We start from the raw sequence: 14,314 nt of genomic DNA, 5'->3' as shown, positions 1-14,314 counted from the left end.
AATGGAAGACCTTTCTTTACAAGAAGCCACTCCAATACTGAAACGGTACAGCAAATATGGAAGTCAGCACTACTCACACGGTGACACCATTAACACTACAGATTGCTATGATGGAAGACAAATCATTACAAGAAGTGTCCCCTCTACTGCACCAGTACACGGAGGTGGATGTCAGCACTACTCGGGCAGAGGCTACTTTCTCCCCACAGATTACTATGATGGAAGATGACTCATTACAAGAAGTGTCTCCTCTTCTGCAACAGTACACCAAAGTCAAAGTCATTGCTACTCAGGCAGAGACTCCTCTTTCTCCACAGATGAAAGAGTACAATTCACAAATAGTAACACACTTACCACCACAATCCACAATGGTTGAAGTTGGCACTACTCAAGCAGACACACTTCAAACACCACAGGTTACTATTATAGAAGACCATACTTTGCAAGAAGTGGCTCCTCTAATATCACAGGATAATGTGCATAAAGTTAGCACATCAAAAGCAGCAACTCCATTAACACAACAGACATCTCGAATGGAAGACCACATTTTAAAAGAAGTAACGCCTCTACTATCACAGGATACCATGGTTAAAGATAGCACATTCCAATCAGTGACTTCATTAACACCACAGATTGCTGTGATGGAAGACCACACTTCACAAGAAGCAACTCCTCTTACATCACAGGATATCATGGTTAAAGATAGCACATCCCAAGCAGTGACGCCATTAACACCACAAATTTCTATGATAGAAGGCCATTCTTTACAAGAAGCAACTCCTCTACTGCAACAGTACACAAAGGTGGAGGTCAGCACTACTCAAGCAGTGACATTATTAGCACCACATATTACGATGATGGAAGACCTCTCTTTACAAGAAGTATCTCCTCTAGCATCGCAGGAGACCATGGTTAAAGATAGCACATCCCAAGTAATCACTCCATTAATACCACAAATTGCTATGATGGAAGAACATACTTCACAAGAAGTAACTCCTCTAACATCACGGGTTGCTGTGCATAAAGTTCTCGCATCCAGAGCAGGGACTCCATTAACACCTCGGAGTACTGAAATGGAAGAGAGTTCTTTACGAAAAGTGTCTTCTCTACCCCCACAGTACCCCTTGGTGAAAATGAACAATACTCAAGAAGTCGCTCTATTAATACCACAGATTGCTGTGTTGGAAGACCTTACCTCACAAGAAGTAACTCCTCTAGCATCACAGGAGACCATGGTTAAAGATAGCACATCCCAAGCAGTGACTCCATTAACACCACAGATTGTTATGATAGAAGGCCATTCTTTACAAGAAGCAACTCCTCTACTGCAACAGTACATGAAGGTGGAAGTCAGTACTACTCAAGCAGTGACATCACCATTGACACCACACATTACTATGAATGGACGACCTCTCTTTACAAGAAGTAACTCCTCTAGCATCGCAGGAGACCATGGTTAAAGATAGCACATCCAAAGCAGTGACTCAATTATCATCACAGACTGCTGTAATGGAAGACAACACTTCACTACAAGTGACTTCTCTAACCTCACAGAATACCATGAATAAAGTTGGCACATTTCAAGCAGCGACTTCATTAACGCCACAGGTTACTAAGATGGAAGACCATTCTTTACAAGAAATGCATGCTCTACCGCCACAGTACACCTTGGAGGAAGTTCGAACTATTCAAACTAAACCTTCTCTAACAACACAGGCTAATGTGCTTAATGGAACATCCCAAGCAGTGTCTCCATTAACACCACAGATTGCTGTGATGGAAGACCACACTTCACAAGAAGTAACTCATCTTACGTCACAGGATATCATGGTTAAAGAAAGCACACCCCAAGCAGTGTCTCCATTAACACCACAGATTGCTATGATGGAAAACTACTCTTTACAAGAAATGTCTCCTCTACCGCAACAGTACACCAAGGTCGAAGTCATTGCTACTCAAGCAGAGATTCCTCTTGCTCCACAGATGAAAGAGTACAATTCACAAATAGTAACAATCTCACCACCACAATCCACAATGGTTGAAGTTGGCACTACTCAAGCACACACACTTCAAACACCACAGGTTACTATTATAGAAGACCATACTTTGCAAGAAGTGGCTCCTCTAATATCACAGGATAATGTGCATAAAGTTAGCACATCAAAAGCAGCAACTCCATTAACACAACAGATATCCCGAATGGAAGACCACATTTTAAAAGAAGTAACACCTCTACTATCACAGGATATCATGGTTAAAGATAGCACATTCCAGTCAGTGACTTCATTAACACCACAGATTGCTATGTTGGAAGACCACTCATTACAAGAAGCAACTCCTCTAACACGACACGATACTATGGATAAAGTTGGCACATCGCAACCAATGATTTCATTAACACCACAGATTGCTGTGATGGAAGACCACACTTCACAAGAAGTAACTCCTCTTGCATCACAGGATATCATGGTTAAAGATAGCACATCCCAAGCAGTGACTCCATTAACACCACAGATTGTTATGATAGAAGGCCATTCTTTACAAGAAGGAACTCCTCTACTGCAACAGTACACGAAGGTGGAAGTCAGTACTACTCAAGCAGTGACTCAATTAACACCACAAATTGATATGATGGAAGAACATACTTCACAAGAAGTAACTCCTCTTACATCACAGGATTCCATGGTTAAAGATAGCACATCCAAAGCAGTGACTCAATTATCATCACAGACTGCTGTAATGGAAGACAACACTTCACTACAAGTGACGTCTCTAACCTCACAGAATACCATGAATGAAGTTGGCACATCGCAATCAGTGACACCATTAACACCACAGATTGCTGTGATGGAAGACCACACTTCACAAGAAGTAATTCCTCTAGCATCACAGGAGACCATGTTTAAAGATAGCACATCCCAAATAATCACCCCATTAACACCACAAATTGCTATGATGGAAGAACTCACTTCACAAGAAGTAACTCCTCTAACATCACGGATTGCTATGCATAAAGTTCCCACATCCAATGCAGGGATCCCACTAATACCACAGAGTACTGTCATGGAAGACTATTCTTTACAAGAAGTGTCTCCTCTACTGCCACAGTACACCTTGGTGAAAGTCAACACGACTCAAAAAGTCGCTCCATTAACACCACAGATTGCTGTAGCGGAAGACTACACTTCACTAAAAGTGGCTTCCCTAACATCACAGGATACTATGCATAAAGTTGGTGCATCCCAAGCAGTGACTCAATTAACACCACAGGTTACTCAAGTGGAAGACCATTCTTTACAAGAAGCATCTCCTCTACTGCAACAGTACACAATGGTGGAAGTCGCTACTACTCAAGCAGAAACTGTGACGGAAAATGACCATTTACAAGTAGAAATTCCTCTACCTATGCAGTGCACAAACGTTCAGGTCAAAACAACTCGAGCAGTGACTCCGTTAACAGCACAGGATACCATGGTTAAAGATAGCACATCCCAAGCAGTCACTCCATTAACAACTCAGTTTTCTCAAATGGAAGACCATTCTTTACAAGAAGAAACTCCTCTACCACCACAGTACACCTCAGAAAAAGTCAGCACTAGCCAAGCAGTCACTTCATTAACACCACAGATTACTCTGATGGAGGACCACTCTTTACAAGAAGTGTCTCCTCTACTGCAAAAGTACATGAAGGTGGAAATCAGTACTGCTCAGGCAGAGACACTTCTAACAAAACAGGCTACCATTATAGGAGACCATACTTTGCAAGAAGTGACTCCTCTACAGCCACAATACACTGAGAAGGAAGTGAGCACTACTCGAGCAGCGACTCCTCTACAGCCACATATTATGGAAGTCCCTAGTTCACAAGATGTGACTCGTCTAACATCACAGGATACTACGCATAAAGTTAGCACATCCCAAGCAGTGACTCCATTAACAGCTCAGATTACTCTCATACAAGACCATTCTTTACAAGTAGTGTCTCCTCTACTGCAACAGTACACAAAGATAGAAGTCGGCACTACTTGTCCAGAAACGATGATGGAAGATGATAATTTACGAGTAGTAAGTCCTCTACCACCAGTGTGTACAGTGGTTCAGATCAAAACTACTCGTACAGACACTACATTAACACCACAGACTGCTGTGATGGAAGACCATACTTCACTACAAATGGCTTCCCTAACATCGCAGGATATCATGGTTAAAGATAGCACATCCCAAGCAGTCACTCCATTAACAACTCAGATTTCTCCATTGGAAGACCATTCTTTACAAGAAGCAATTCCTTTACAGCAACAGTACACGAAAGTGGATGTCAGCACTACTCGGGTAGAGACTACTCTTTCCCCACAGATTACTATATTGGAAGACCTCTCTTTACAAGAAGTAACTCCTCTAACATCGCAGGAGACCATGGTTAAAGATAGCACATCCCGGGTAATCACTCCAATAACACCACAAATTGCTATGATGGAAAACCACACTTCACAAGAAATAACTCCTTTAATATCACTGGAAACCATGGTTAAAGATAGCACAGCCCAAGCAGTCACTCCATTAACAACTCAGATTGCTCTCATGCAAGACCATTCTTTACAAGAAGCATCTCCGCTGTTGCAACAGTACACGAAGTTGGAAGTTAGCACTACGCAAGCAGACTCTCCTCTTACACCGCAGATTACTGTGATGGAAGAGTACAATTCACAAGTAGTAACTCTTCTACCACCACAATGCACAATGGTCGAATTCAGTACCTCTGAAGCAGAGCCTCTTCTGACATCACAGGTTACTATTATAGAAGTCCCTACTTCACAAGAAGTGACTCCTCTATCACAGGTGCCTATGCATAAAGTTGCCACTTCCCAAGTAGGTACTCCATCAACACCACAAGTTACTAAAATGGAAGACCAATCTTTACGGGAAATGTCTGCTCTACTGCCACAGTACACCTTGGTGGAAGTTGGAACTATTCAAACTAAGACTCCTCTAACAACACAGGCTACCGTGCAAAAGGTTGGAACATCCCAAACTGTCTCTCCAGTAATACCACAGATTATAATGATGGAAGACCAGACTACACAGGACATTGCATTAACACCACAGACTGGTGTGATGGAAGACCACACTTCACAAGACATAACTCCTCTAACACCACAGGAGACCATGGTTAAAGATACCACATCCCCAGCAGTGACTGAATTAACAAAGATTACTTTGATAGATGACCTCTCATTACAAGAAGTCTCTCCTCTTCAGCAACAGTACACGAAGATGGAAGTTAGCACTACTCTAGCAGTAACTTCATTAACACCACAGTTTGCAATGTTGGAAGACGTGGCTATGGAATACGTACATAAAGAAGCCACTTCACAAGAAGTGGCTCCTCATCAACCACAATATAACAATATGGAAGTCAGCACTGTTCAAACAAAGACTCCTCTGATAACACAAATTGCTATGATGGATAACTACAGTTCACAAGTAGTAACTCCTCTACCACCACAAATCAAAGATGGTGAAGTCAGTACTACTCGTGCAGTGACACATATAACACCACAGATTACTATTATGGAAGACCATACTTCAGAAGAAGAGACTCCTCTTCTGCAACAGTACACCAAAGTAGAGGTCTGCACTACTCAACCAGGCACTCCATTAACATCAAAGATGGCTTTGATGGAAGATGACATTTCACAAGCAATGTGTCCATTAACACCACAGATTGCTATGATGGAGAGCTACAATTTGCAAGAAGTAGCTCCTATACCACCACAGTATGCAATGGTTGAAGTCAACACTACTCAAACAGTGACTTCATCAACACCACGGATTGCTATGATGGAAGACTGGTCTTTACAAGAAGTGACTCCTCTACCACCACACCACACCAAGGTGGAAGTCAGCACTACTCAAGCAGTGACTCTTACTCCACAGATTACTGTGATGGAAGAGTACAATTCACAAATAGTAACTCCTTTACCACAACAATTTCCAATGGTTGAAGTCAGCACTACTAAAGCATACTCTCCTCTAACACCACAGATTGCTATGATGGAAGAAGACACACCACAAGAAGTAACTCCTCTAACATTACAAGATACCGTGGTTAAAGTCAGGACTTCCCAAGCAGAAACTCTATTAATGCCACAGATTGCTATTATGGAAGACTATTCTTCACCAGAAATGTCTCTTCTACCACCACAATGCACCTTGATGGAAGTTGGCGCTACCCGACCAGTGACTCCTCTAACACCACAGATCAAGGAAGACCTTGCTTCACAAGAAGTGATTACTCTAACATCACAAGATATTGAGCATAAAGTTGGCACATCACAAAGAATGACTGTATTAGCACCACAGATTACTACGATGGAAGACTGGTCTTTACAAGAAGTGTCTCCTCAACCATCACAGTACACCAAGGTGGAAGTCAGCACTTCCTTAACAGGGACTCCAACACAGGTTACTGTTACGGAAGAAAAGTCTTTACAAGACATGACTCTTCCATCAGAACAGTATGCCATGGTGGAAGATAACTGCTCCCAAGTAATAATTCCTGTAACACCTCAAATTACTGAAATAGAAGACAAGAAATTAAGAGAGTTGGCTCCCTCAACACCACATTACTCCATGGAGGAAGCCAACACCTCTGGGGCAGTGACACCTCTAACACAGATTACTAAGATTGAAAGTCTCACACCTGTGGCACTGACTTCTGTAGCACCACAGATATCTGTGATGGAAGACCACACTGTACATGAAGCGACTCCATTAACACCACATGTTACTCTGATGGAAGACCACACTTTACAAGAAGTGTCTCCTTTAATGACACAGTACAACAAGGTGGAAGTTAGCACTACTCAAGCAGAGACTCCTCTTAACCTACAGATTACTGTGATGGAAGAGAATACTTCACAAGTAGTAACTCTTCTAAAACCACAATGCACAACGGTTGAAGTTGGCACTACTCAAGCATTGACTCCATTAACACCACAGATTACTATTATTGAAGTCTCAACTTCAGAAGAAGTGGCCCCTCTAATATCACAGGATACTATGCATAAAGTTGGCATATCCCAAGCTGAGACTCCAGTAACACCACAGATTATTTTGTTGGAAGACCATTCTTTACAAGAAGAAACTCCTCTACCACCACAGATTACTCTGATGGAATACCACACTTCACAAGAAGAGACTTCTTTAACAACACAAGATATCATAGATAAAGATAGCACTTCCCAAGCAGTGACTCTATTAACACCACAGATTACTCTGATGGATGACCACTCTTTACAAGAAGTGTCTCCTCTTCTACCACAGTACAAGATGATGAAAGTTGGCACTACTCAAGCAGAGACGATGATAGAAGATGACAATTTACAAGTAGTGACTCCTCTACCACCACAGTATTCAATGGTTCAAGTTAAAAGTACTCGAGCAGCGATTCCATCAACACCACAGGCATCTTTGAAGGAAGACGACACTTCACTACAAGTGGCTTCTCTAACATCACAGGATACTATGCACAAAGTTCTCATATCTGAAACAGCGAGTCCACTAGCACAACAGATTCCTAAGATGGAAGACCATTCTTTACTAGAAATATCTGCTCTACCACCACAGTACACCATAGTGGAAGTCGGAACTATTCAAACTAGGACTCCCCTAACACAGGCTTCTGTACTTACGGTTGAAATGTCCCAAGCAGTGTCTCCATTATCACCACACATTACTATGATGGAAGGCCATACTACACAGGATGTGACTGCATTAAAATCACAAGCTGGTGTGATGAAAGACCACACTACACAAGAAGTGACTCCAATTAACACCACAGATTACTAATATTGAAAGTATCAAACCAGTGGCAGTTACTCCTACCACACTACCGAACATCCACAGTGGAAATCTGTACATCAAAAGCAATGACTTGTGTAACACCACAAATTACTATAATGAAAGACTACAATTCACAAGTGGTAACTCCTCTACCACAATTTCCAATGATTGAAGTCAGCACTACTAAAGCATACTCTCCTCTAACACCACAGATTGCTATGATGGAAGAATGCACACCACAAGAAGTAACTTCACTAACATCACAAGATACTGTGGTTAAAGTCAGCACTTCCCAAGCAGCAACTCTATTAATGCCACAGATTGCTATTATAGAAGACCATTCTTCAGCAGAAATGTCTCTTCTACCACCACAATGCACCGTGATGGAAGTTGGCGCTACTCGACCAGTGACTCCTCTAACACCACAGATTACTGTCAAGGAAGACCTTGCTTCACAAGAAGTGATTACTCTAACATCACAGGATATTGAGCATAAAGTTGGGACATTGCAAATGATGACTGTATTAGCACCACAGATTACTATGATGGAAGACCAGTCTTTACAAGAAGTGTCTCCTCTACCACCACAGTACACCAAGGTGGAAGTCACCACTTCCCTAGCAGGGACTCCAACACAGATTACTGTTATGGAAGAAAAGTCTTCACAAGACATGACTCTTCCATCAGAACAGTATGCCATGGTGGAAGATAACTGCTCCCAAGTAATAATTCCTGTAACACCACAAATTACTGAGATGGAAAACAAAAAATTAAGAGAGTTGGCTCCATCAACACCACATTACTCCACGGAGGAAGCCAACACCTCTGGGACAGTGACACCTCTAACACAGATAACTAAGATTGAAAATCTCACACCTGTGGCAGTTACTCCTACCACACTACAGAACACCAGAGTGGAAATCTGTACATCAAAAGCAATGACTCCATTAACACCACATATTGCTATGGTGGAAGACTGCACTACACAAGAAGTGACTCCATTAACACCACATACTGCTATGGTGGAAGACCACACTACACAAGAAGTGACTCCATTAACACCACAGACTACTCTGATGGAAGACTGCACTACACACACAGTGTCTCCTCTACTGCCGCAGTACAACAAGGTGGAAGTTAGCACTACTCAAGCAGAGACTCCTCTTACCCCACAGATTACTGTGATGGAAGACCACATTCCACAAGTGACTCCATTAACACCACATATTACTATGATGGGAGACTGCACTACACAAAATGTAACTCCATTAACACCACACATTGCTATGACAGAAGACCACACTACACAACAAGTAACTCCATTAACACCACACATTGCTTTGATGGAAGACCACACTACACAACAAGTAACTCCATTAACACCACACATTGCTTTGATGGGAGACTGCACTACACAACAAGTAACTCCATTAACACCACACATTGCTATGACAGAAGACCACACTACACAACAAGTAACTTCATTAACACCACATATTGCTATGGTGGAAGACCACACTACACAAGAAGTGACTCCATTAACACCACATATTGCTATGATGGAAGACTGCACTACACAAGAAGTAACTCCATTAACACCACATATTGCTATGGTGGAAGACCACACTACACAACAAGTAACTTCATTAACACCACATATTGCTATGATGGGAGACTGCACTACACAAGAAGTAAATCCTCTAGCATCAAAGGATATTGTGGTTAATGAGACCACTTCCCAAGCAGTGACTCAATTAGCACCACATATTACTCTGATGGAAGACCACATTTTACAAGAAGTGTCTCCTCTACTGCCACAGTACAACAATGGGGAAGTCCGCACTACTCAAGCAGAAACTCCATTAACACCCCAGGTCACTGCTATAGAAGTCCCTACTTCAGAAGAAGTGACCCCACTAATATCACAGGATACTATGCATAAAGTTGGCACACCCCAAACTGCGACTCCAATAACACCACAGATTATTCTATTAGAAGACTGTTCACTACAAGAAGAAAGTATTCTACCACCACAGTACACCTCAGACAAAGTCAGCACTAGCCAAGCAGTCACTCCATTAACAGCACAGATTTCTCTGATGGAAGACCACACTTCACAAGAAGAAACTACTTTAACATCAGAAAATACTATAGATAAAGATAGCACATCCCAAGCAGTGACTCCATTAACACCACAGATTACTCTGATGGACGACCACTCTTTACAAGAAGTGTCTCCTCTACCACCACACTACACCAAGGTGAAAGTCAGCACTACTCGAGCAGTGACTCCATTAACAACACAGATTACTAATATTGAAAGTATCACACCTGTGGCAGTTACTCCTACCACACTACAGAACACCATAGTGGAAATCTGTACATCAAGAGCAATGACTTCTGTAACACCGCAAATTACTGTGATGGAAGACGACAATAGACAAGAAGTGACTCCTTTAACACCACATATTGCTATGATGGAAGACCACACTTTACAAGAAATGTCTCCTCTACTGCTACAGTATAACAAGGTGGAAGTTAACACTACTCAAGCAGAGACTCCTCTTACCCCACAGATTACTATGATGGAAGACTACAATTCACAAGTAGTAACTCTTTTACCACCACAATGCACATCAGTTGAAGTTGGCTCTACTCAAGCAGTGACTCCATTAACACCGCAGATTACTTTGATGGAAGACCACACTTATACAAGATGTGTGTCCTCTTCTGCCACGGTACAAGATGATGAAAGTCGGCACTACTCAAGTAGAGACGACAATGGAAGAGGACAATTTACAAGTAGTGACTCCTCTACCATCACAGTATTCAATGGTTCAAGTCAAAAGTACTCAAGCCATAATTCCATTAACACTACAGGAAACTGTGAAGGAAGACCACACGTCACTAGAAGTGGCTTCTTTAACATCACTGGATATTATGCATAAAGTTGGCATATCTGAAACAGAGAGTCAATTTGCATCACAAATTACTAAGATGGAAGACCATTCTTTACAAGAAATGTCTGCTCTACCACCACAGTACACCTGTAGTGGAAGTCAGGAACTATTCAAACTAAGACTCCTCTAACGACGCAGGCTCCTGTGCTTAAGGTTGAAACATCCCAAGCAGTGTCTCCATTATCACCACATATTACTGTGATGGAAGGCAATAATACACAGGATGTGACTGCATTAACATCACAGGCTGGTGTGATGGAAGACCACACTACACAAGACGTGACTCCATTTACACCACATATTACTCTGATGGAAGACCACACTTTACAAGAAATGTCTCCTCTACTGCCACAGTACAACAAGGTGGAAGTCAGCAATATTCAAGCAGAAACAATGATGGAAGAGTACAATTCTCAAGTAGTAACTCTACCACCACAATGTACCACTGTTGAAGTTGGTACTATTCAAGCAGTGACTCTATTAACACCACAGATTACTACTATAGAAGTCCCCATTTCAGAAGAAGTGATTCCTCTATCATCACAGGATACTCTGCATAAAGTTGGCACATTCCAAGCTGCGACTCCAATAACACCACACATTATTCTATTGGAAGACTGTTCTTTACAAGAAACTCCTCTACCACCACAATACACCTCAGACAAGTGTCAGCATTAGCCAAGCAGTGACTTCATTAACACAACAGATTCCTCTGATGGACGACCACTCTTTACAGGACGTGTCTCCTCTACCACCGGAGTACACATCAGAGAAAGTCAGCACTAGCCAAGCAGTCACTCCATTTACACCACAGATTACTCTGATGGACGACCATACTTCACAAGAAGAAACTCTGCTAACATTACAGGATACCATGGTTAAAGATAACACTTCCCAAGCAGTGACTCCATTAACACAGATTACTTTGATGGAAGACCACTCTTTACAAGAAATGTCTCCTCGACTGCCTCAGTACACCGTAGTGGAAGTCGGAACTACTCAAACTAAGGCTCCTCTAACAACACAGGCTTCTATGCTTAAGGTTGAAACATCCCAAGCAGTGTCTCCATTATCACCACATATTACTATGATGGAAGGCTACAATTTGCAAGTCGTAGTTCCTATACCACCACAGTGCGCAATGGCTGAAGTCGGCACTACTCAAACAGTGATACCATTAACTCCACAGATTGCTATAATGGAAGACAACACATTACAAGAAGTGTCTCTTCTACCACCACAATACACCAAGGTGGAAGTCAGCACTACTCGAGCAGTGACTCCATTAACAACACAGATTACTAGTATTGAAAATCTCACATCTGTGGCAGTTACTCCTGCCACACTACAGAACACCACAGTGGAAATCTGTACATCAAAAGCAATGACTTGTGTAACACCACAAATTACTATAATGAAAGAATACAATTCACAAGTGGTAACTCCTCTGCCACAACAATTTCCAATGGTTGAAGTCAGTACTACTAAAGCATACTCTCCTCTAACACCACAGATTGCTATGATGGAAGAACACGCGCCACAAGAAGTAACTCCTCTAACATCACAAGATACCGTGGGTAGAGTCAGCACTTCCCAAGCAGCAACTCTATTAATGCCACAGATTGCTATTATGGAAGACCATTCTTCAGCAGAAATGTGTCTTCTACCACCACAATGCACCTTGATGGAAGTTGGCGCTACTCGACCAGTGACTCCTCTTGAACCACAGATTACTGATCAAGGAAGTCCTTGCTTCACAAGAAGTGATTACTCTAACATCACAGGATATTGAGCATGAAGTTGGCACATCGCAAATTATAACTGTATTAGCACCACATATTACTATGATGGAAGACCAGTCTTTACAAGAAGTGTCTCCTCTACCACCACAGTACACCAAGGTGGAAGTCACCACTTCCCTAGCAGGGACTCCAACACAGATTACTGTTATGGAAGAAAAGTCTTCACAAGACATGACTCTTCCATCAGAACAGTATACCATGGTGGAGGATAACTGCTCCCAAGTAATAATTCCTGTAACACAACAAATTACTGAGATGAAAGACAAAAAATTCAAAGAGTTGACTCCATTAACACCACATATTGCTCTGATGGAAGATCTCACTTCACAAGGAGTGACTCCATTTACACCACATATTTCTATGAAGGAACACTGCACTATGCAAGTAGTGACCCCATTAACACCACATATTTCTATGATGGAAGACCACACTACACAAGAAGTGACTCCATTTACACCACATATTGCAACTATGGAAGACCGCACTACACGGGTGACTCCATTAACACCACATGTTGCTATGGTGGAACACCATGCTACACAAGAAATGACTCCATTAACACCACATATTTCTATGATGGAAGACCACACTACACAAGAAGTGTATCCATTACCATCACATATTGCTACAATGAACGACCGCACTACACAAGTGACTCCATTAACAACACACGTTGCTGTGATGGAAAACCTCACCTCGCAAGAAGTGTCTCCTTTATTACCACAGTACAACAGGGTGGAAGTTAGCACTACTCAAGCAGAGACTCATCTTAATCCACAGATTACTGTGATGGAAGAGTACAATTCACAAGTAGTAACTCTTCTACCACCACAATACACAACTGTTGAAGTTGGCACTACTCAAGCAGAAATGATGATGGAAGATGACAATTTACAAGTAGTGACTCCTCTACCACCACAGTATTCAATGGTTCAAGTCAAAAGTACTCTAGCAGTGACTCCATTAACACCACAGACTGCTGTATTGGAAGACCACACTTCACTAGAAGTGGCTTCTCTAACATCACAGGATACTATGCATAAAGTTGGCATATCTGAAACAGCGAGTCAATTTGCACCACAGATTACTAAGATGGAAGACCATTCTTTACAAGAAATGTCTGCTCTACCACCACAGTACACCGTAGTGGAAGTCGGAACAATTCAAACTAAGACTCCTCTAACAACGCAGGCTCCTGTGCTTAAGTCTGAAACATCCCAAGCAGTGTCTCCATTATCACCACATATTACTATGATGGAAGGCCATAGTACACAGGATTTGACTGCATTAACATCACAGGCTGGTGTGATGGAAGACCACACTACACAAGAAGTAATTCTTCTAACATCAAAGGATATCATTGTTAAAGATGCCACATCCCAAGCAGTGACTCTATTAACACCACATATTACTCTGATGGAAGACTACACTTTACAAGAAGTGTCTCCTCTACTGCCACAGTACAACAAGGTGGAAGTCAGCACTACTCAAGCAGAGACTCCATTAACACCACAGATCACTACTATAGAAGCCCCTAATTCAGAAGAAGTAACCCCTCTAATATCACAAGATACTATGCATAAAGTTGGCATATCCCAAGCTGTGACTCCATTAACACCACAGATTAGAAGTGTGGAAGACGACACTTCACAAGAAGAAACTCCTCTAACATCACAGGATACAATTGTTAAAGATAGCACTTCTCGA

The 14,314-nt window shown here is 41.9% G+C and overlaps 2 protein-coding genes across 2 annotated transcripts in view; both read left to right on the top strand.

Moving 5' to 3' along the window:
- LOC123759410 (uncharacterized) overlaps positions 1-14,314 on the top strand; it is a 93,014-nt gene that overhangs the window by 69,440 nt on the left and 9,260 nt on the right. The window contains 5 exon segments of the mRNA XM_069334891.1: positions 102-1,349; positions 1,402-7,845; positions 7,848-10,787; positions 10,944-11,262; positions 12,636-14,293. Coding sequence (XP_069190992.1) covers positions 102-1,349; positions 1,402-7,845; positions 7,848-10,787; positions 10,944-11,262; positions 12,636-14,293 — 12,609 coding nt within the window.
- On the top strand, positions 10,789-12,744 carry LOC138370629 (integumentary mucin A.1-like). The gene has a single exon (XM_069335219.1). It carries the CDS (start codon positions 11,521-11,523, stop codon positions 12,595-12,597), a length of 1,077 nt encoding a protein of 358 aa, XP_069191320.1. The 5' UTR covers positions 10,789-11,520; the 3' UTR covers positions 12,598-12,744.

Source organism: Procambarus clarkii, chromosome 32, assembly GCF_040958095.1.
Source record: "Procambarus clarkii isolate CNS0578487 chromosome 32, FALCON_Pclarkii_2.0, whole genome shotgun sequence".
In the NCBI taxonomy this organism is placed as follows: Eukaryota; Metazoa; Arthropoda; class Malacostraca; order Decapoda; family Cambaridae; genus Procambarus; species Procambarus clarkii.
Note: the sequence above shows the minus strand (reverse complement) of the source record. Positions and strands in the feature narration are given on the sequence as shown.

Coding starts and splice junctions, on each gene's coding strand:
- LOC138370629 (XM_069335219.1), top strand. CDS start 11,521: ATGGACGACCACTCTTTACAGGACGTGTCTCCTCTACCACCGGAGTAC.